General features: G+C 43.1%; 1 protein-coding gene across 1 annotated transcript in view; it reads left to right on the top strand.

Annotated features, from left to right (window-relative positions):
* SMYD2 (SET and MYND domain containing 2) overlaps window positions 1–24,607 on the top strand; it is a 35,443-nt gene that overhangs the window by 8,794 nt on the left and 2,042 nt on the right. Inside the window, exons 2-10 of the mRNA XM_077282282.1 lie at window positions 2,355–2,418; window positions 6,032–6,142; window positions 7,452–7,512; window positions 10,349–10,473; window positions 12,506–12,573; window positions 16,056–16,158; window positions 19,036–19,146; window positions 21,480–21,600; window positions 23,760–23,934. Of these exons, the coding sequence (XP_077138397.1) occupies window positions 2,355–2,418; window positions 6,032–6,142; window positions 7,452–7,512; window positions 10,349–10,473; window positions 12,506–12,573; window positions 16,056–16,158; window positions 19,036–19,146; window positions 21,480–21,600; window positions 23,760–23,934 (939 nt within the window). The remainder of the gene's footprint in view (window positions 1–2,354; window positions 2,419–6,031; window positions 6,143–7,451; window positions 7,513–10,348; window positions 10,474–12,505; window positions 12,574–16,055; window positions 16,159–19,035; window positions 19,147–21,479; window positions 21,601–23,759; window positions 23,935–24,607) is intronic.

Here is a 24,607-nt window from a genome sequence, read left to right as displayed (position 1 = left end):
TTTTTTTTTTACACTTTCACTAAAATAGGATTAGTAATGGATAGGCGTCTTATTGACGCCTCTCCATTATTAACCGGGCTTAATGTCACCTTATATTAGCAAGGTGACATTAATCCCTTATTACCCCATATCCCACCACTCCAGTGGGAAGAGAGGGGCTAAGTGCCGGAATTGGCGCATCTTACAGATGTGCCATTTCTGGGGCGGCTGCGGGCTGGTATTTGTAGCCGGGGGGCCAATATCCATGGCCCCTCTCTAGGCTATGGATATCAGTTCGCAGCTGTCTGTGTAGCCTTTCTGGCTATAAAATATAGGGGGACCCTACATCATTCATATTTTTTTTTTTTTTTTTTTCTTAGGGTTCCCCCTATTTTTATAGCCAGTAAAGGCTACGCAGACAGCTGCGGCCTGATATTCATAGCCTGGGAAGCTCCATGGGTGTATTACCCCCTTCCCAGGCTACAAACATCAGTCCCCCAGGCGCTGGCTTTCCCTCTCTGGTGCAGAAAATTGCGCTGGAGCCCACGCCATTTTTTTTTTTTTTTTTTCAAATTTTTTTTTTTTTTAAGTTAAACCTATTGTGTTTAAGGCTGGCATCAATACCCGGCACTGCCGCGGGCTCTCGGGACCGGAGCGTTCAGCTGCATAGAAATACATGCAGCCGCATACTCCGCACATCGGCCTTAAACGCAATATGTTTAAATTTTTAAAAAAATGGTGTGGGCTCCCGTGCAATTTTCTGCGCCAGACGGGGAAAGCCGACGGCTGGGGGCCAATATTTGTAGCCTGGGAAGGGGGTAATACCCATGGCCCCTCTCTAGGCTATGAAGACATTAAGCCTGGTTAATAATGGAGAGGCGTCAATAAAACACCTATCCATTATTAATCCTAGAGAAGTGAAAGGGTTAAAAAAAAAAAAAATAGACAGCCAGAAAAAAGTATTTTAATATTCTTAATTTTACCATACTTGCCATACTCGATCGCCTGCATAAAAAATTAAAATAATAAACCAACCGTATACTTTCCGTTGTATTCTAATTAATAACGAATGTCCCACGATCTCCCCTATAGAACAGTGACATTGGGTGATGTCACTGCTCTATAGGACCTCCAGTGACACACTGACAGGAGACAATGGCTCCTGCAGTGTATCACTGAGGTTACCTTAGTTCAGAGTCTCACTTTATGGCAAAGCTGTGTGAGAATTTTCCCATACAACAGTGCCACAAGTGAGACTAGGGATTATTTTCTCACAGGGGCGGAGGAATACATTGTGGAAGGATACCTTCCATCATTGTATTCCTGGAGCGCGGTCACATCAGCTGATGCTCTCCACGGGAGATAGTTGTGGGACACTCGTTTTAATTGGATATCTGCGGATCAGGGAGTATAGTGTTTATTTGTTACAGGTAACAATGGCTTCAGGGATCAAGGTGATGGTGAGTATGTACTCTGTTTACTGTACTGTATGTCTATATGTATGTATTGTATGTATGTTATGAATGTTGCATGTTCTGTATGTATGGACAGTATGCCGCATGTTGTATGATGTTGCATTTTGCATGTAGCATGTTGTTGCATGTTGTCGCATTGGGCATGTCGCAGCGTTCTCACAATCAGCTGATCAGCTGTTTGGGAGAACCAGACTAGTGACCAGAGAAGTCCCGGTCACGTGTACGGCAGTTCTCGTGATAAGATAAGTTATTGCGTGAACTGCAGTGGACGAGGGACTTCCGGCGACGGGACAGGTGAGCCGGCAGACATGCGTAGTAAGCTGCGGTTACGCAGTTTCTACGTATGTGACTAATCATTAGTTATTATTTTACCACATCTAATCAGTCTATGATAAATTTACGGCGCGGGGACGGAGCGTCGCCGCATTGTAAACAGACATGCTGCGTTCTGAAAAGACGCGCTGCATGTCTGTTTCCGCGGGTCCGCCGCCTGCGTGTTTTACCACATAGTGGAGCCGGGATTTCATGAAATCCCCCTCCACTATGCTGTAACATCTGGATGCTGCGGCTCTAAGCAGTGTCAAACACGCAGCGTTTCCTGAACGTGGAAACATTCCCTTAACGTCGCCGCATCAACTTAAAGGGATTTTCCATCTGACTTTTTTTTTTTCCCACTAACTGCATTTATTTGAGGCTAAAAATCATTTTTGCAATTGGGCTTCATTAAAATTTTGCACCTTTAAATTGATATCTCCCTTCTCTAGACATTATACAAAGGGTAGAGTCACTGGTCACAGTCCTGACCTAATGTTGAATTATACATGTACAATATGATGACTAAATAATAAAGTTCTAATAAGTATTAGTCTGTAATTGCTGTTTTTTTAATTAATTTTTAAGGAAAGAAGGGCTTTCAAAATGTGGCAAATGCAAGCAGGCCTTTTATTGCAATGTGGACTGTCAGGTAAGACATTATTATTATTATGATTATTTATTTCCAGAGGATCCGGCCTCTTTAAGAATTCCAGCAGAAATCCTGCTTATAATTGGGGAATCTCGCTCCTTTATTCCACATTCTAAAAACTAACACAAAACATTCTTACTAAAGTCTTCACTAAGAGTTGGGCATTCTGTCCTATGGTATCTCTGTTGCTGCCTATGCAGAGTGCAAAAGTACAGATTGTCATACTGCGGCACTCTGCATAGGGAGTGAAAGACTGAGATAACAATGTAACAGTGTAATCCTTCTACTAGTCACTGTCTTCTCAGTTATTGCTTATGCAGGGAGCAGCAGTATGACAGTCATCTCTACTGTTGTGCTCCGCATAGGTATCGCAGCTGGCGATCAGTGTGCAGTTTTTACTTTTGAGTGAAGCTTCTGCCTGCTGGGCCATCACGGCTCTCATGCGCTGCTAGAAGTGCTTGCCATCCACTTAGTGAAGATTTCCAAGGCTTTGATTCTAGATCTTATGGACCATAGTAGGAGCCTAAATTTTTGACCCCCTTCTAGACTTTAGTGTCTGGGGCAACAACCCCTGTAACTACTGAATAACTTAACTTCCTCCAACCCCTTTGATTTTAATGGGAGATGTGTAGACGACAGTTCCACTTTAGTGTGAGGCGTCGGTGATCAGCTCCTCGGGGGCGGTGCCTCGTGTAAGAGGGGGTTGTCTGGAGGTGCTGACATATCTGCATAAATGCAATCTGTCGGCACATGGTGCTGCAATATACTAACGTAGCAAATTTGTAAATGAAGACGTGTTTTCCATGACTCATTAGGCCATATTTATCCATAATGTTGGAATAATGTATGCGCCTTTTATAAATATGGTGGACGTCTCCTGCGCAATTTCCAAAATGTCATTTAATTTGTTAAAATATACCTCAGTTATTTCAGATATACTGTCAATGTAACTGAGAAGACCACATTTTGAATTTTGGATTTTTTTTTTCTCCATTGGTTAAGGACACTTTTCAATAGTTTTGGGTGGTCGCTTCAAAAAAAATTCTATTTGTTTTACTTTTTTTTTTTTAAATTAAATCTATTAATCATCCAAAATTTAAAATGCCGGTCACTTTTTCTTCAACTCTGTGTGATCCTGCCTGAGGATAGGTTTTAATTAGAAATGGCTACAGGGGAAAAGCCTAATTCAGTAATAAATTAATTTTTAGATTTTTTTTTTCCCCTTTTCGAAAATTGAGATTCAAAATACAAAAGGAAGGAAATCTTAAGTTCTGTCCAAAGCATTAGTTTGACTGTTAATTGACAACCCTTTTGTCTATTGATTAGTGGGATTGTGACCTGTGGAACCCGGACCGATCAGCAGAACAGGCCACTTGTGTCCACTTTAGAATTGAGGTGCTTTAATTTATGTGGCTGTCCGGGGCTGCACTCGCTTTTTTTGAGTAACCCCATGGTCCATGAATGCAGCGGCGGCTGCCTCTCCCATCTTATAAAAGTTCCCCATCAGATTTTAAAAAATCTCTCCATGTTCGGCCACATCAAACCATAACATTAGTGTTTCTTAAGAACCGATTACAATGTACTTGTTGTTAAAAAATAAAGCTGTTTTTACAAGAAATTTGCAATTTTTCCTATTTTCAGATCAAGAGAATGACACCTTAATTTCAATGGATGTTGTGCAATGCTTAATTTGTCCTGCGGAGGCGCTGCAAGGAAAACGTTTCATTTTGCTGCCAGGTTCCCCCACGGATTGAACACTGGAAGGCATAGTACTCCATTTTATTAGGACCTTTCTGTTGAAAAAGAATTGTCCAAAGTGGAGAACACCTGTCTTCTATTGACTGGTTTTGCTGCATTACTTAAATTTCACTGGTCAAGAAATCAAAATGGATTGTCCTCCACGAGTCATGAAGGCGTTGCTTGTAAGCAGCGGCATATTATAAGGGTTAAAAGTTGATCAGCACTTTCTAATTTTTCCAACAAAATTTACAAAACCATTTTTTTTTTTTTTAGGGATCACCTCACGTTTGAAGTGACTTTGAGGGGCCTTTATGACAGAATTAACCCAAAAGTAACACCAATCTAAATACTGCACCCCTTAGGGTGCTCAAAACCACATTCCAGAAGCGTATTAACCCTTCAGGTGCTTCACAGGAATTAAAGCAATGTGGGGGGAAAAAAAACATTTTACATTTTTCCTGCAAAAATGCTTATTTAGCCCCAAATTTTACATTTTTACATGGGTAACAAGAGAAAATGGACCATACAATTTGTTATGCAATTTCTCCTGAGTAAGCTGATAGTACCATATGTGGGGGAAAACTACCGTTTGGGTGCATGGAAGGGCTCAGAATGTAAGGAGCACTATTAGGCTTTTGTAGCACAAAATTGGCTTGCATACATAGTGGACACCATATTGTGTTTGCAGAGCCCCTGATGTGCCTAAACAGTGGAAACCCAGGTATTTCACCGAATTGGGGTTCAATTAGTGTAAGAAAAATTAGTAATAAATTCACCAGCTTAAACACTATAGATATTTAAAATAAAACTTAACCTTTAATTATACTTTTTAAATATTTTTTCTAATAAAAAAAAAAAACAGCACCGTCTGGGGTATAACTTTTTGGCCAATCTGAGTGATATCTATAGATTATTGGCAAACTTATCCCTTTTGTTATGTATAGATATCACTCAGCCTGGGACCAGCGCGCTGTCATAGCCCCGATGCACGCACAAGACGCCTGAGTGCCAGCGCAGCACGATGACGTCACCATGCCGGGACTCTGCGTGTGTCGTTGCCTTGTCCTTTCTGTAGACCACATGCTGAAAGCGACCTAAGGTCTACACAACAGAGAACGGAAGAGCAGGGACACCGTGTCTCCCTGCTCTACCGTGGGAATTAACTGTGCAGTTGAGGGTAGCGTAACTTTGGGTAAGCGTCTCAGAGCCTCTGCTTTTCCCTTTCCCCGGTAGCTATGCTACTGCTCATGAGGTTTGTTTGCTTTGGACAATCCCTACATGTTGGAGTTCCTTCATAGTGAATTAATCCGTGTGCTCCTTGTTTAGATCCCTAGTGATGTGCGGTAATCTGAGGGAAAATATAGTAGTAAGCATTTCATTTTTCTGCAGCGCCCCCGCAGGTGAAATAAATCATTACACATTCACATCAATGGATTATCTGTATAATACAGGACAAGTCCTCCTGCTGGAGCCAGAGATGCTCTTTGAACCCTTCGACCTAGATATGAGGGTCCTAAACGGAGGACAAGTCAACCTTTTTTTTTTTTTTTTTAAGTAAGTTTTATTGATTTACTATGGGACCCCATGTCTGGTGTGTAAGGTGCCGGTCGTCTGACTTGTTTAGGACGTCAACACTTCTCATCCATTCTCCTCAATAAAGCCGTGTTTGTCGTTTTTATGGATGTTCTGAAGATTTTTTTTTTTATTGTTTTTTTTCCACACCAGGTTATTTGTACGTGTATTATTTATTTATTTTTGTTTTGTTTTTTTTCTTTTGTAGAATCTCATCCTCTTATTTGTAGAGGAAACATATTTCCCTTAACCTCTTGTCTATGGAGGAGATGACTATATCCTTGTTTTTCTTTTGATGTAGAAAGGCGACTGGCCCATGCACAAGTTGGAATGCTCCTCCATGTGCACGTACGGACAGAACTGGAACCCCTCGGAAACCGTAAGACTTACTGCAAGGATACTGGCCAAACAGGTGAGGCCGCCGAGGAAGTCCCTGCTCGTCCTGCTTTGGAAAGATTTACGGCATATCTGTCCTGGGGCGGGGAGACTCGTACAGCCTGGCTGCAGCATAGATCCCGTAGCTCTGGTCCTGACGAGGAGTTGGTGGCTTTTATCTGAGTTGATGGATATGCTGAAAATTAAAAAAGACAATTTTTTTTTTTTTTTAATTTCTATGTGTTCCCAAAAAAGCTGAGCGGAGCTCAGATCAAAAGATGAAACTCCTAACTCCTCACTGTCTGATTCTCAGCTCACTCACTCTGCAGCTAACAGTAGCTGAGTGGCACAGAGCCTATTGAAGACAAGCCTTGCAATTTTCATAACATTTTTAGCACAGTTTATTTTAGACTAAAAAAAACAAAAATATGTAAATAAAAAAATAATTAGGGAAAAAATTATATGTATGTATGTGTATACATATATAAATATATATATATATATAAAATTTTTTTTTTTTTTTTACGGTACTTTTTTAAATCCTTTTCAGTGTTTTAAAGTCCAGGCTTATTATTTCCAAGGTTACAGTAAAAGACAGAGCCGCCATGATTTGCAGGAATATTTTAATACCGGTTTCTAAAGCTCTGCTGGAGAGTTTCGGGGCCGTAAAGATTTTTATTTATTTTTTTTAAATTTTTAGTATCATTTAAAGTCTTTCTACAAAAGAAAACCGATGTGTCAAGAGTGGAGCGGCTCTGCCCGGAGCGCACTGTCTTATGGCGCACAAACAAATGATCTTTTCTGGGTAAAACTGACTGGCAAGACACGATGATGGCGAGTTTGTAGGAATAGACAAACACCGTAGACTTTGTCAAAGCGGAATATGCAAAATCCCATCCTCTTAACCTCGGCTGCGGAGCCACCTGCAAACCCATATTTAATGGGCAAGATTACAAAGTACCGGCCTGAGGCCACAGCTGAACGGCGCGTTTCAACTCTGTCAACAGCGAGCGGATTCACTTACCTCGAAGTCCAACCTGCCGGTCGCACTTATCCGGATGTAACGGAAACAAAGGGAAATTACATATTTAAATAAACCCTGCTATTTTTCAGATCATCATACATGCAGATGGAGGAAGATCATAATACGGCCTCGTGGCGATATAGTTTTAGAAAAAAAAAGTACAGGAACTTGGGGAGGGAGATCGTCAAACTATGATTCGTCTTTATTTTTTAATATATATATTTTTTCCTTTTTTACCTCCCCACCCCCTTAAAAAAGCAAAAAACAAAACGTATTTTTGGTTTAAAAAAGTGTTTATTTAATTTTTTTCTTTAAATCTTAGAAATTGCATCCAGAAAGAACGTCATCGGAGAAGTATCTGTCGGTCAAAGAGTTTGAATCGCGTAAGAATAGTTTTAACATTTGAAAATATAATACCGTATTTTTGGGGGCTTCGGGACGCACCCCCAAGCTTTAAACAGGTGAAGGTAGTAAATACAATTAATTCATACTAAATAAAACTTTCCTACTGGCTTAAGAAAAAAGAGCTAATGTCACTGTCAGGTTTAGTCTGTTTGGAGTATTTTATTAGAGTACGTTCACATTTGCATTGTGCGCCGCATGCGTTCTTTTTTTTCATTGATTTTGGACGCAGCAAAAATGCAACTTGCTGCGTCCTCTGCGCCCGGACGCGTGCGCCGCAGTGACGTATGCGGCGCAAAACGCAAGTGCGACGCATGTCCATGCGCCCCCATGTTAAATATAGGGGCGCATGACGCATGCGGCGACGCTGCGGCGCAGACCGCAAATGTGAACGTAGACTTAGTCAGCAGTGGCAAAGCCAGGAGGGAGAGCGGCGCCCTCGCTGGGGTTCGAGGAGGGAGAGCGGCGCCCTCGCTGGGGTTCAAGGAGGGAGAGCGGTGCCCTCGCTGGGGTTCGGGGAGGGAGGGCGGCGCCCTCGCTGGGGTTCGGGGAGGGAGGGCGGCGCCCTCGCTGGGGTTCGGGGAGGGAGGGCGGCGTCCTCGCTGGGGTTCGGGGAGGGAGGGCGGCGTCCTCGCTGGGGTTCGGGGAGGGAGGGCGGCGTCCTCGCTGGGGTTCGGGGAGGGAGGGCGGCGCCCTCTCTGGGGTTCGGGGAGGGAGGGCAACGCCCTCGCTGGGGTTTGCTGAGGGAGGGGGGGCGCCCCCGCCGGGGTTCGAGGTGGGGGAGGGAGAGGGGCACCCTTGCCATCTCTATGTTCTGGCTGCTCAGTGTCTGTACGAACAAGCTTTGACCCCTTAACGACCAGGGGTATTTCAATTTTTGAATTTGTTTTTTGCCCCCTTCTTTCCGGAGACATAACTTTTTTTATTTTTCCATCAATATGGCAAGGTGAGGGCTTGTTTTTTGTGGGACAAGTTGTACTTTTGGTACGACATTATTGGTTTAACATATAGTGTACTCTAAAACGGGAAAAAAATTCCAAGTGTCTAGAAATTGCAAAAAAAGTGCAATTCCACAGTTTAGTTTTTTTTTTACCATGTTCACTAATTGCTAAAACTGACCTGCCATTATGATTTACGAGTTCATAGACACCAAACATGTCTAGGTTCGTTTTTTTTTATTTAAGTGGTGAAAAATAAAAGGCCAAAATTTGTTAAAGCAAATGGTGCTATTTTACAAGACCTGTAGCGTCTCCAGTTTTGTTGATCTGGGGCTGGGTGAGGGCTTACTTTTTGCACACCGTGCTGATGTTTTTATTGTTATCATTTTAGTGTAGATACGATCTTTAGATCGCCCGTTATTGCATTTTATTGCAATGCAGCGGTGACCAAAAAAAGTAATTCTGGTATTTTTAATTTTTATTTTTTTTTTCTTGTTTAACAATCGAGTTAATATAAAAAATAAATTATATATATTATATTATAATATATAATTTTTTTCGCGGCGATACCAAATGTGTAGATTTGATTTTTTTTTTTTTTTTTTTTTATTCACTAGAAGTCTGCAATACTTTGATCTGTTATAAAGCGGCGATGGTCAGATCGCCTCTATGTAGCAAAAATGCTCACTGGCTATGAGCGCTGACCACGGGATGGCGCTCATAGCAATCTGGCAATGACAACCATAGAGGTCTGCTGCAAACCTCATGCCAACCCATCGGTGACCCACGATCACGTGACGGGGTCACCGACGGGCGGGATTTCCAGCACGCTTGCCAGAAGGGCACGTTAACGGGTACATGTCAGCTGTTCAAAACAGCAGGGCAGCTGGAGGAGGCCTCTTTTAAGAGCATGATTGCTATAATTGGACCAAGTGTTTCTTCACAAGTTCCCGTGGACATTTTGACCCCTTGTTAATGTCACAAAATGCTATTAATCTGCAGGTTAAGACTAAATTAACGCGAAGAGTATTTAGTGAGTTTTTGATGTTGCAGATTTTCTGCACCTATTTTGCAAATTGGGTTACCGTAATTACTTTTCATTGCATTTTTAATGCACTTTTATTTGTGTTTTTTCACTGCAGTTTTATTTGGTATGGTTTTAAATAAAGCTTTGTTTTTTTAGATCTCCCATCTATTTGGCGTTGACAAATTTTGACAAAACATCATGTGTGGACTACATGCATTTTTTTTTTTTTTTTTACCTGCAAATTTTCCACTTCTAATGCAGTTCTATGGGGAAAACCCACACAAAACTCGGCGTACTCACGAGAAATTAATAAGTTGCGGATTTGAAACCTGCACCACAGCTTACGCTTAGAACGAGAGTTCTATAAATCCCATCAACTTCGCTAGAACTGTAAGATGCTACATTTTTGACGCAATGAAAATATGCAGCGTCAAATACTCATCTAAAACTACTTGTCTGAACAAAGCCCAATAGCGTTCTAAAGTCGTTTGGCCTCTGTAATGAGAGCTCCGTTGTTGGGAGGAAATCAACTTTTTGCTCCGGCTTTCAGTCATGGAGGCGGAGCCAGAGGAAAAACTCTGCCTTTCAGTGAGAGGCGGAGCCAAAGAAACTGACTGAAATCTAGAGAGGCACGGCTTTAACCACGCCCCAGCACTCACTGACAGCTCACAGTGTATCTGTACAGAACTGGCTGCCAGTCAGTGCCAGGGAGCAGTAACTGAAGCTGCGTTCACTTGATGGAACCAGTGGTGCAGTCATTTCTCCAAATTGTCTCAGGAGACGTTTTCTTTCTTATCATTACATTATATTATATACTCTCTAATCCTTATATATATTTTTATTTTTTTATAGACCTTGACAAGCTAGACAATGAAAAGAAAGAACTTATCGAGACTGATATTGCTGCCTTGCATCATTTCTACTCTAAGAATCTGCCCTATGCTGACAATGCGGCACTTGAGGTCCTCTTTGCACAGGTAACTGCTCCTTCTTCTGTTTGCTCCTACTGTTTTGCAAATACTACTTTTTTTACAGACACTCTAGTCGCTTCCAGAGCTGCAGTCCAAATTTCCAGTTGCTTTCTGCTAAATTTTCAATTTGCATCACCTCTCGTCTCTGTACTGCCCCCTGCTGGTTCAGGGGCTGTACGGAGCATGTCCTGCTGTATTGCAAGTTTTAGAAAATGTACAAATTGGGGTTTGTTGCAGCATAAAACTTTTCCAAAGTGCTTTGTATTGTGGAGATGTGACCAAATTATTAGGAGTGCATCTCTTGGCACCACACAGAAAAAAAATAAAATAAAATGAACGCAGCTTTGGTAGTGACTGGAGATGAGGACATGGGTAGGGATTAACAGTAAGATGCAGATTATGGGTTCACATACTTTTGTAAACTAGGCAGGCAATATAATTTCTTCCTTAGGGGACTTGTACATGGTCAGACAGTTTGCCACATAATGGATAGCGGTGATGGCCGTCCCTACCTGTCGGCATCGTCTGCCGCTGCGTAGAGTTCTGCTCCTCCTGTTCTGGCACGTTATGATTTGTAGTGGGGGTCCGCTGTCGCCTGAGCGGGGATCTGCAAAAATCTCGATCTGTGACAGCTGCTGCTTCCCGGATGACTGGTGTGGGCTTCACGAGCTGAGTTCTGTGGCCGGTCATTACTGGTGCACTATTGGGGGTTGTTGGTTTTGTTTTTTTTTTTTTTTTCCTCCAGTAGTTTTTTGGAGCAGAAACTTTACAAAAACCCATGAGTTATGTTGGAGAATTTATGCACAAAGCTTCTGAAAAAACCCTCGGACCCACTTCACACATTTATATAAAACCAGTACCGGTATATCCGCAAATTTTTTATTTTTTTTTTGTTGTTGCAATTTTCCAAAATATTAGTAGAAACTTAACAGGCCATCAGTTATCAATTTAATGAGAAACTACATGGATTAGGGCGGTTATTCAAGGTGCTGACCATTCACCGGTCCTTGGTTGGTTGGATCCTTGCCGATTTCGCATAAGGATGGGCCCATAATCTGGTATCCAGAAAAGTGTTAGATGTTTCCCATATCAAAACTTGGATTATCCCATCAGGAAAATTTCTAGTAGGATTTGGATTTATCAAAATGATCACAATCCTGGAGCAACGGAGTCTTGGTTATGAGGAATTAAATAACTACATGGACATCTCTCCAGTAAAATTAATGGGACAAATCGAAACCTAGATGGTTTTTTTTTTTTCCAGTACTATGAGTGCTGGGACTTCCTGTACATCACCAATGTCCCCTTTATAAACCTTTTTGCAAGGGATTAGAAAAAAAAAAAAAAGCAGCTGTCCTACAACTTGGCCGGATTAAGGGCTCATTTCCACTTGCGAGGAAAACGGACGAGTGCAATCCGATAAAAAATCCGATTGGACTCGGACCAATGTTATTCAATAGGTGTCTTTTCATTTGCGATTTTTTTTTTTATTTTTTTTTTCCCAGCCGAAATCGGACTGAGAAAAAAATCGCAGCATGCTGTGATTCTCGGACGAGACTCCCCAATGCAAGTCAATGGGTGCAAGAAAAAAAAAACGCACAGCACTCGTACCATTCGTATTCCGTCCGTTTTTTATGGATACCTTACCATTCTGTGGCATAGACCACTGTAAATGGTCCTGTAAATGACTGTATAAAAATATTTGTAGAGAAAAAAAACGGATTGCATACGGATGTCATACGGATGGTTCGATTGAAAAATCGCATAACACTCGCATGACAATCGCATAAGTTACATCCGTTTTTTCAGTCCAGATTACGGACCGTTTTTTCTCTCGCAAGTGGAAATGAGCCCTAAAGTGAAGAATAGGTTTGTTGCAGTTTTCAAGGATAAAGCAGCCATGTTTAACAATTATTTAAAAAAAATAATTTCTGAGCCACATGTAAAGAGATCAGTGTAAAAGAAGTTATAGGAAGAATTATAATAACGAGCATTATGGAGCGCATGGATCCTCTCTAATTCCTCTTTCTTCTTGTAGGTTAACTGCAATGGCTTCACCATTGAAGACGAGGAGCTGTCTCACCTAGGATCAGCGATATTCCCGGAGTATGAGATTCTCATGTCAATTATGCCACACATCAAAATGACCACCTTGGGTGCTGGGACGTACATGGCATAGGGGCAGTGTGGGAACTGTGGCATAGGGGCAGTGTGGGGACTGCGGTGTACATGGTGTAGGGGCAGTGTGGGGATTGGGGCGTATATGGCGTAGGGGCAGTTTGGGGACTGTGGTGTAGGGGCAGTGTAGGGACTGGGGTGTACATGGCATAGGGGCAGTGTGGGGACTGGCGTAGGTGCAGTGTGGGGACTGGGGTGTATATGGCGTAGGGGCAGTGTGGGGACTGCAGCGTATATGGCGTAGGGGCAGTGTGGGGACTGTGACATAGGGGCAGTGTGGGGACTGGGGTGTACATGGCGTAGGGGCAGTGTGGGGACTGGGGTGTACATGGCGTAGGGGCAGTGTGGGGACTGGGGTGTACATGGCGTAGGGGCAGTGTGGGGACTGGGGTGTACATGGCGTAAGGGCAGTGTGGGGACTGGGGTGTACATGGCGTAGGGGCAGTGTGGGGACTAGGGTGTACATGGCGTAGGGGCAGTGTGGAGACTGGGGTGTACATGACGTAGGGGCAGTGTGGGGACTAGGATGTACATGGCGTAGGGGCAGTGTGGAGACTGGGGTGTACATGGCGTAGGGGCAGTGTGGGGACTGGGGTGTACATGGCGTAGGGGCAGTGTGGGGACTGGGGTGTACATGGCGTAGGGGCAGTGTGGGGACTAGGGTGTACATGGCGTAGGGGCAGTGTGGAGACTGGGGTGTACATGGCGTAGGGGCAGTGTGGGGACTGGGGTGTACATGGCGTAGGGGCAGTGTGGGGACTGGGGTGTACATGGCGTAGGGGCAGTGTGGGGACTAGGGTGTACATGGCGTAGGGGCAGTGTGGAGACTGGGGTGTACATGGCGTAGGGGCAGTGTGGGGACTAGGGTGTACATGGCGTAGGGGCAGTGTGGGGACTAGGGTGTACATGGCGTAGGGGCAGTGTGGGGACTGGGGTGTACATGGCGTAGGGGCAGTGTGGGGACTGGGGTGTACATGGCGTAGGGGCAGTGTGGGGACTGGGGTGTACATGGCGTAGGGGCAGTGTGGAGACAGGGGCCTAGTGTTGGTTGGTCCGGTTCCCAATGCTACTGTGCAGGTCTCCTTCATCTTAGCGGAGGCAACCACTAGAGGTTGAAAATTTGGCTTAAGAGTCACATAAGAGGAAAAGTAATACATAGACCCATCTGTTGCAAAACCAGTCGCCATATTAAGGGTACAGGTTGACCTTTCCTGTGGATCCCATACTCTTGTCCAAACCTTTTAAGTTAGAGATAAGCAGATTTGATTTGGCCGAGGACCAGTTGCTCCTCCTGACTTGGCATTTACAGTTGCCTGTAAAAGTTTGTGCACCCCTGGTCAAAATTACTGTTGTCGTGAACAGTTTAGCATTTTTAGAGATCATTTCATCTTCAACTTGTTTAAGTTAAAGATGACAGATCTCCTTTGTATTTTAGGCAAAAAAACATATATTTTCATCTTTTACATTTTAAAAACTACATAAATGAAAATGGACCTATTCAAAAGTTTGGGCGCCCTGCACGGTTAGAGCCTAGAGAGTGGATACAAAGTGTCCAAACACACCACTACAGAAGGATGTATATTAACAAATATTACATTTTATTCAAATAAGTTTAATATAAAATATCATGAATCACGAGTATTATGAAACCTGCACAAGGCATAAACAAGAGCAAAAATTACTCAAGCAAGATAAGAGTGGTAAAGTGGAGTAGCAACAGGCTTTAGGTAAGTATACAGTTTACCATATGTGGAACTATCCTGAGGCACAAAAGAATGCCAAATTAGGTAATAAAGTGCAAAAAGTATTAGTCATGAAGAACTGCCATATAATTAATGGATTCAAAACCTACCCATATTGCAGTATAACACCCGTCCACGATGCCACAGACGCCCCGATGATTGACCAAATCATGTGTAGGTGGTGGCTAAGGTTTTTGTTTTTTTTTTTGCATCAAATTGTTAAAAATTGCTCACGTAGTTGTTGAATGTTATGTAAAGTCAAAAAAGCTTTTTTATTCTTTCCGTTTAACCTATTTAGCTAATAAAAAAGTGGCATGTTTTGCTAATATTTTCCCAAAATTTCAGTTGTACATAGAATCCCTCCAGATGGGTGAAGGAGTATATTTGCGGACAAAATATGCAACTTTTGAGAGTCAGTTGATGAATCTGCCAAAAATTTCTGGAAACATAAAAACGGCTCTCACAATAGCAAACTGTTCTAAAAAGTGATGCTCCGATACTGTGTTGAAGGAGGCCTTACAGTGACCAGGTGTTGTGTGCCTCGTGCCATACTTGTGTGCATCATACGTATGCTACGTACCGGAAAATATACCTTGCAGAAGATAGCTAGACCTCGAATCTCACAACAACAGGACACCTTATAAAAATTGGCATCCTTTAGTTCCTTGTATGTTGACCTAATGTTACAGCTATTAACCTAATAAATGGCTACCTTTTTATAGCCAGCAGAGGTAAAGAAGACAGCTGCTGGCTTATATGATCAGGCTGGTTATTTTAGTCTTCCCAGCCTAAAAATACCAATCCGCTCCCTCCCCAGAAGTGGTGTATCACATGAGATGTCTCCCATTCTGGTGTTTCACCTTCGCTCTTCCCGATTTTTGCCCTGGTGCGGTGGTAATCGGGGTAATAGTTTTTGGGGTTGATGTCAGCTTATCCAAAAGCACAGCTGACATCAAGCCCTGGTGTCAGTATTGGAGAGGTGTCTATCAGACTCCCCATTACTAACCCAAAAATTAAAAATGAGGAAAAAAAACACAACAAAAAAATAATCAAATGACGTCGGCAAAGACTTCTGCTCTACCTACGTGATGGTGGGCAGGTCAGGCGGGTAGTTGGCGACTGCCGGCTTGTTATGTTTTGCTATGGGGATAAGAACGAAGTCCAGGATAACCCCCTTTTTAATAGAGGTGTCTTCTGTTTTGAGATCCACTCTTGGCTAGAGTAGCGAGTGGTTATGAAGAGCGTCTCTCTCTATTGGAGGACCGTCCTGTCCTGTATTACATATGCAGCACATTGATCTAAATCAGCACTGTGTAATACTTTGTTTCTCCTGTGGTGGCGCTGCAGGGAACTAGAATACATTACAATCACATTGCACTAGGTATAGGAATGAGTTCACACAGACAGATGCCAAATTCAAGGTTAAAGGCAAGGAATGACGGGAAGAATGCCAAGGTGGATGGATTTCATCTCCTCTGCCAGAATAAATCTTGTATATTGGCATCTTCTATAGCATATCTTTTTAATTTCCTTCCAATACAAACACTTTACTTTTCTGATTCTGGGTTGTATCAGGTCTCTAGCTTCATTCACAGGGAAAAAGAAGAAAAATCTAGGATTTATATACTGTAATTTAACCCTTTCTAATGCGTTTTCCTTCTTTTGTAGCGTTGCACTAATGAATCACAGCTGCTGCCCCAACGTGATCGTGACCTACAAGGGCACCGTGGCCGAGATCCGGGCCGTGCAGGAGATTAACGCCGGAGATGAGGTGAAACGCTCGATTATTTCTTAATTACCACACCACCATCCTTTTATAGGCAATCGTTCAATTCTAATAATCCGATTAAAAAAAAAAAAAGTAGAATCCCACATGTTGGGAACAGGAGAATTTGGAACATTTTAAATATTTTGTTTTCTTTCCGAAGGGCCTTTACTTTTTTCCAGTTTGTGATGTATGGGCAAAGGAAGGGTTCTTAAAGACCGACAAGGCCCAAATTATGTCAGGACAACTGGGTCAGAACATCACCAAAACTATAGGTCTTGTGGGTGTTTCCACCTAGGTGGTCCCAGCGTGAGGTGGATCTTGTAGGGGGAGCGTCATTCCAGAATGTGATGGGTCATGTTGATGATTGGGGGGGTGACCCAGCATGTGGTCAGTCCAGTAGGGTGTGCACCATCAGGTAGTTTTTTTGGGGGTTATGGCACGCAATCGGTCATGTGGGAAGAAGTTCCCAGAATGTGGTCGGTCTAGTAGGGTGTTCACCATCATACGGAAGGTTTTTTGAGGGGTTATGACATGCGATCAGTAATGTGGGAAGAGGTTCCCAGAATGTGACCAGTCCAGTAGGGCTTTGACCATCATACGGTAGGTTTTTTTAGGGGGTTAACAGCATGCAATATGCAGGCTCCAGTCATGTGGGGAGAGGTTCCCAATATATAAAGTGGCTGTTGTGGAGGGTTCCTGGTTTATGGTGGCTCTTGTGAGGTGGTTCCCAGTATAAGGTTGGTCTTGTGGTGCGGGGGTCACAGCATGGGATGGATCTTGAAAATGAGGGGTCCCCAGCATATGGCAACAAAGTGGTTCAAGGAAGGACTGCAGGTGAACGTGTGATAGGTGGTCATAGATGTCCAAGGCTCAGTGATCCGTGTGCAGCGTGAAGTTAGACCCCTCTGGTCCCACAGACATTGCTGACCAAGTTTCTTCTGGCTGAAACAAAGAGCATCGAGGCTTGCTGCGTAACTTTGCCAGACATGGATATGTGAGCATCAGACCTGGACCATGGAGTATTGGAATAAGGCGCTCTGGTCTGAACTACATTTTTCCATACGGACAGGCGTGTTCATCACTTTCCCGGGGAAGTGGCTGCTCCAGAGTGAAGACCATCCGGTGGAGAGTGTGTGATGGGACAATGATCTTCTGGGAAACCCTGAGTCCTGGTATCATGAATGAGATGCCGACCACCAATATAAACATCGTACACATCAAATATCCCCTTTATAGCAGCGGTAATCCCTACTGGTAGTACTATCCAAGGAAGTGGGGGGCAACAACTGCACAAAAACGGAGATGTGGCCACCACCCACGTGAGAAGCGCTGCCTGCGAATGACTTACTTGGAGCTGTGGTGCATGGAGCCGGGCTGAGGCAGGGTTTATCTTTCCATAGCAGGAATATATCCTGACGTTGTGCCGGAGGTATTTGTGGGGAGCGCTGGGAAATTCTTTCAGTTTGAGGACACTCGAGTAACAGCTGCTATATAAAGCCAGGACCTATATGGGGGTAGAGTTCTACCACGCGGTATAGCCTGCTGGATAGTCTGGTTAATGCTTGGAATCTCGATAAGATCTACAAGATGACTATGAACGTGTGATGAAATGGTGTCCCCTGAAGTGTCTGCACGCCGGCCCCCCAGATCCGGCCTCCACCAGCTGCTGCAGTGCAATGTTACCTTGTCCTGCGGGTCCATCTTGTGGCCAGTAGTAGTAACTGCACCAGGTTTTTTTTCCAAAGATGTTCCAGGCTCCTTTTTCTTAATATTTGTAGATCCAATATCTGCATAAAAAATTCCTTTTAACTACATATGATTTTATTGTATATTATGTAATATTACATGCTGCTTCTTAAAATTACGTGTGTTTTGACTCCAAATAACTGTTCTTCACAACTTGATAAGGCCCCCATGTTCCCATGATGTCCACTGATTCCCAATCTGTGTTGCAAACATCCATCTGCTAACATGCACCCCTATCAGGGTTGTCTATGAAGACAATCATTCATAGAGAAAGGTCCCCCCACTCTATTAGCCGCTAACAGAGCTCTGCCATGTCTTATGGTCGGCCATTCATTTAAAGGGGTTGTCCGGGACTTTAACATTGATGGCCTATACTTGGGATAGGTGATCAATGTCTGACCAGTGGGGTTTCAGCACCCGGCATCTCCGGCGATCAGCAGTTCCTGTTGTCAGCAGCAGCCAGAACTGCTCAGTTACGGAGCTGCACAGCTCTGACTGCGTAGTGGTCGTGGTCGTACTCCACATCCGCCCGCTATTGATTTTAACAGTAACTGTCCTGTGCAGCTCCATAACTGAAGAGCTGTGGCTGCTGCTGACTCAGCGAGCAACTGATTGTCTGGGGCACGGGTGTCGCACCACCACCGAACAGACATCGATGCCCTATCCTAAAGACAAGCCAACAATGTCTGAGGTCCCAGCCAATCTGTTTAAAGCAATTTTTCACCCGATTTCACAATACAATTTTGGTACGTTATTAAATAAATCTCCTAGACCTGGTGAGACGGGTGTACTTACGTTGAGAATCTGTCGGAATGGCTCATTAATCCTGATTGAGTCTAGTTGTAACTGAACTCATAAGGTCAGTGAAGCTTTCGAAAAAAAAAAATTGCATCGATTTTTCAAAACAAGTACAACAGCCTCTTCAGGTCCAAACAATGATTTAAACAAATATAAGCTGTTTTAATGGTGGAATTTGACCAATTTGCTTTAATTGCATGCCATGTGGTGGCAGATGGTTTGCTGGAGTTCCAGAAGCCGAAACGTTGGCGATGAACTGTTTAAATGGGTGACTGATCTGTGGACCTTGTCGCTCGTTCCTTATGAACCTTTCTTCATTATCTTCTCAAATTCCAGGTGTTCACCAGCTACATCGATTTGCTCTACCCTACAGAAGATCGAAATGACAGACTTAAGGATTCTTATTTTTTCACCTGTGACTGTAAGGAGTGCACCACCAAGCAGAAGGTAGAGGGGGCATGTTCTTTCTATTGGGTGGTGGCCCAGACCCTGATGACCATATGGTATGGACAGAAGCTGAGCACATTTTCCTACGTCTGTCCCAGCTCTGTCATCTGTCTTCAGTGCACTGAATGTAAAAGTGCAAATCTGTCCGAATAACGGGAGGAAAAGGCGATACGAGCAGGGAATGGTTCCTCTTATCACACCCACCCAAAAAATGATGTAGGGGAAGTTGTTCTGCCTCTTTAACACTTGGCAGGTCCCTCTCTTTATACACCATCAACCTGATCCCAATGGGGTGAAAGTGAAGGGAGCTGCCGTCAGATGGTCATATAAATAGAATTCTTTACAAAAAATTTTTAAAGAAAAGTAAATAAAACGAGTGTTAAAAAAGAAAAAAAAAATTGTGCTATTTTTGGAGACACATAACTTTATAATGGTTGTCTGGGCTAACTTTACTGGTGGCTTGGTATATTAAACATTTGAAAAAAATGAATAAACAAGGCAATACTCGCCTACCAACACATACCTAGAGCTTGTCCCCTATGCTTTTACATGTGTTTAACCCCTTAATGAGCGCCGATACGCTTTTTAATGGCAGTAGTTAAGGGTACTTACTCCAGTGCTGGTAGGGTCTATCACAGCGATCAATATAAATAAATAGATAAAAATAAATAAATTTTAAAAAAAAAAAGTAAATCAATCTCCCCTTTATCACCCCCTTAGTTAAAGAAAAATAATAAAATTAAAAGCATTTATTTTTTTTCTTTTAGGGTTTGAGCTAGAGTTGAGGTTAGGGTTGTATTAGGGATATGGTTGTGGTTAGGGTTGGGATTAGGGTCAGGGGTAGTACTGTGTTAGAGTTGGAGGATTTACACTGTTTTGGTACATCACGGGGTCTGCAAATGCGACATGGCGCCCGCCATTGATTCCAGACAATTTTGCGTTCAAAAAGCCAAACGGTGCTCCCCTCCCTTCTGAGCCCTGCCATGCTCCCAAACAGTGGCTTTTCCCCACATATGGGGTATCTGTGTACTAAGGAGAAATTGCACAACAAATTTTGTGGTCCATTTTTTTTTTTCCTGATACCTTTGTGAAAATACCAAAAAAATTGGTTCCACAGTAAATTTTGAGTGGAAAAAAGTAAAATGATTTTTTTTTTTTTTTTTAATTCCACATTGCTTTAGTTCTCGTGAAGCACCTGAAGGGTTAATAAACTACTTGAATGTGGTTTTGAGCACCTTGAGGGGAGCAGGTTTTAGAGTGGTGTCACTTTTGGGTATTTTCTGTTATATTGACCCCCTAAACTCACTACAAATGGGAGTTGGTTTTGTAAATTTTGTTGGAAAAATGAGAAATCGCTGGTCAACTTTTAACATTTCTAACTTCCTAACCAAAAAAAATGTTTCCAAAATTGTGCTGATATAAAGTAGACATGTGGGAAATGTTGTTTAACTATTTTGTGCGACACCACACTCTGATTTAAGGGCACAAAAATAAAAAATTTGAAAACTGCTAAATTTTCAAAACTTTTGCCAAATTTCCGTTTTTTTTTTTTCATAAATAAACGCAAGTCATGTCGAAGAAATTTTACCACGAACATGAAGTACAATATGTCACGAAAAAAACATTCTCAGAATCACTGGGATCCGTTGAAGCGTTCCAGAGATATAACCACAAAGTGACAGTGGTCAGAATTGTAAAATTTGGCCTGGTCATCAAGTACAAAATTGGCTCCGTCATTAAGGCGTTAAGAAATGTAATCTTTTGATTAGACATTTTCACATGTGGTGATACCAAATGTTTGTTTGTTTTTTTTTTTTGTTTTTTTTTAACATTTCTTTTGCTTTGGGGCTATCTCCAATCACTGCTGGATTCGGCACCTGCGCTCACTCCATACGTTCGCCTCCTTTCTCTAGGAGGTATTATTACATCCTGAGGATGGAAAGGATCAATTAACAAGTACTAAGCATCTGAAAAGGGAGTGCCACAAAAATAACTAAAATTCTCCCTGGGGAAAAAAAAAAAAAATGCACTCACATGAGCAAAGATTAAAACTATAGCTCTTGGAATGCATAGAGGATAAAACACAAAAAGGGGAACTGTTAACTCCAAAATGGATTGTCTCTTTCGATGGAGAAGGGATAATTTCCAGAACGTCAGAAAGGACTACCAGCAAGAAATAATGACTACTGACCCTATTTATCAAGCCTGTTTGTAAGGCCATCTTCACAATATGACTGAACCTGACGTCATGCCCTGGTCTTATGGAGAGGGAGCCTAACCATATACGACCAGAAGGAGAATGTAATTATCTTCACTTATTTCTTTCTCTACAGGATTCATCTAAAATGGAGCTCAGGAAACTTAATGACCCCCAGAATCCTCAGACCATACGTGACATGATCCGATACGCCCGTAATGTGGTGGAGGAGTTCCGTAGGGCGAAACATTACAAAAATATCCTTTTTTTTTTTTCTGTTCTATGACTTAATGCTTTTATATATCTGACCTACAAAACTCCGCAGGCTTCCAGGACATACTGAGAGTTGTAGGGTCACACAACTGTTTTCTCTCCAACTGAGCAAGTCGAAGGTCCAATTATGCTAATTGGAGTTTGATCGGAGAGGGATCAGTTTTTCTCAGAGGTGGGAGGGGAAAAAATTCTCCATTTTTGACCATTATGTCTGTCCATGAAAAATAGACCACACTTGGATCTCACCAGCGCACGATCCAAGGTTTTCCACGGACTCACAGACTGCATTGCCCATTTTGATCCTGCACTCGGATGATAGTCCGACATGTCATGGATATTTTTTTATTTTTCCAGTACGAGGAAAAAAATCGAACATATGCCCACCCTCATAGCATAACATGGGGGCGAGTGCCATCTGTCAAAACCATGGATGGCCCTCGTCCACTTTAAACGGTCATGTGCGCAAGCCCTTAGGATGTTTAATAACTTGCTGATTACTAGTACGGATGCGCTGACCCACAACCCCCAAAATTTCAGTTTGTGCACTAGAATGGTACCCAAACTTGATCCGGCGGTTCCCAAGCGGTCCTCTGTGAGAGCGTGGGGAAACACCGGCTGTGACCGGCAGTAACCTTACTGGAGTCGCAGCTGCCGGGTATTGCAGACCGCAGCGGATTCCCACACCGTCATACAGAGGACCGAGTGTGATCCAGCTGCTGTGGCCTACGGTGAAAGGGTTACCGCCAGTCAGGCGTCGGCTGATGACTACTACTGTCAGCATCGCCTGGTCTCACTGGTGGTGTCGAGAGCAGGCGACTCTTATAAGAGTATTCACCAGCCGGTGCCTGTGCATAATAAGAAATAGGTCAGTGATAAATATAATTAGTGCAGTTGGTGTGTAGCTTACTGTATATGTATTTAACCAATAATAAAGAAAAACATTGTGGGACCCCCTTTATTTTTAATACCCAGCTGAGGCGAAGCAGACATCTGGGGGCTGGTGTTACTATTCTGGGAAGAGGCCAATATCCATTAAGCTTCCCAGGCTATTAATATCGGCTCCCAGCTGTCTGCTTAGCCTTTACTGGTTATTTAAAAAGGTGGGACTCCAAAAAAATGACATTGCTCGTTGTTAAAATAAATTAAGAGGGACACAAAGGCTAAGCAGACTGCTGAAAGCTGATATTAATAGGCTGGCAGAAGGGGCCATGGATATTGGTCCCCTCCCAGACTAATAATGCCATGCCTGAGCTGCCCCAGAAATGGCGTATCCATTAGATTCTGGCACTTAGCCTCAGCTCTTCCCGCTTGCCCTGGTGCGTTGACAAGCTGGGTAATGGTTTTGGGGTTGATGTCAGCTGCGTAATGTCCGCTGACATCAAGCCCAGGGGTTAGTAAAGGAGAAGTCAGTCAGACAACTCCATTACTAAACCTGTAGTCAAAAGCAATAAACACACAGAAAAGTTCTTTAATTGTTAAAAGCATTTAACAATTATCCTCTATTACCCATTTATGACCTTTAAAAATAAATAATAAAATAATCCAAAGAGGTCCCCCGTAAATCCATCTCACACCCATGACTATCTCGGACTATGCTACATCTGGATGCAGTGACATCAGTAATGTGACCTCTCAGCACGGCAGCCATAACACGATGACTGTAGCATGTGAATCCGGCTGGTGTAACGAGCGCTGACGTCAGTAAGGTTATCGCAGTTCACAGCCGATTAACTGTGGTAACCTTACTGAGGTCATCGCCCGCAGCTGTCTGCTGTACCTGTGCTTGTTATCAACAATAGAGGGGGCCCGAATGCGCCGGCCAATCACACTTGGCATGGCTGTGATGGGGCCGGAAGTGCTTATACCATAAAAGTTGATTGGTTGCGTTGCCGCCTTTCAATAAGCTTTATTCGGTGTGTTGAACCCGAACAGTAACGCGGACCTCTGGGAGAAGTCAGTGTTTGGGGTCTGTTCAGGTTCGGCTATCACTAATCACTAGGGGTTGGACCGCTTGACGCGGAGGTGCAAATTCTCAGACTCTACTGCCTCGCAGACAAACAATTGAGCAAAGTGCAGCTGTCGGCTATTGCCCCTAGACATGGTAGGATCGACCACATTGGCTTTCTCTCCTTAACTATGCCACCTCCTAGCGAGCTGCTGGAAATGTGCGAGCTTAGTATGGAGAAGATGGGAGCCGTGTTCGATGATAGCAATGTGTACGTTTTGCATATGATGTACCAAGCCATGGGAGTCTGCCTGTATCTGCAGGACTGGGATGGAGCCTTGAAATATGGTCAAAAAATTATCAAACCATACAGGTAAATGATTGTACATTGCTGAACGATCTCTTGAAATAACATGGATGCCTGGTTATTAGGAAAAACATGGTTTCAATGATGAGCTTTATTTTTTCCCATAGCAACCAATCACAGCACAGCTTTCATTCTCCCAAACCAAGATCTGAAATTAAAGCAGTGCTCTGATTGGTTGCTATGGGATTCAGGTGCAGATTTCTGAAAAAGCTTTGAAAGAAATGTTTTTGTTTTCCATAGCAACCAATCGCAACGCAGCTTTCATTTAATATTTCGCTCTGGAAGAATGAAAGCTGTGCCGTGATTGGTTGCTATGAGTTTTAATAAATAGGCCCCATAGTGTTCAGATAGTGCGCCACACCTGGGTTGTGTTTAGTAAGTTTTAGTGACGTGTAGTGTGCGATCATTATACAGAACGGGTTCAAGCGCTTGTAGCAGTTATAAGGCTGGCACCGGAGAGAAGTCAGTACTAATCGCAATGGTTTTTAACCTCTTGGATGCCATTTTTCCTTGTTTAGGGCTGCGTGCCCACAATGAGGTTTTTGGTGCATTTTTTTTTTTTTTTTTTAATTTTCCCAGGGTCAGAAATGCATCTTCCAGTTCCAGCAGAGTGAATGGGATTTATAGAAATCTTGTTCCCGCTGTGCATCTTTTTTTCTTAGTGTAAACTGCCCTGCGG

The sequence above is a fragment of the Ranitomeya variabilis genome, chromosome 2 (assembly GCF_051348905.1).
Source record: "Ranitomeya variabilis isolate aRanVar5 chromosome 2, aRanVar5.hap1, whole genome shotgun sequence".
Taxonomy (NCBI): domain Eukaryota; kingdom Metazoa; phylum Chordata; class Amphibia; order Anura; family Dendrobatidae; genus Ranitomeya; species Ranitomeya variabilis.
The sequence above is the reverse complement of the archived record's forward strand: the minus strand, read 5'-3'. Positions and strand labels throughout refer to the sequence as shown.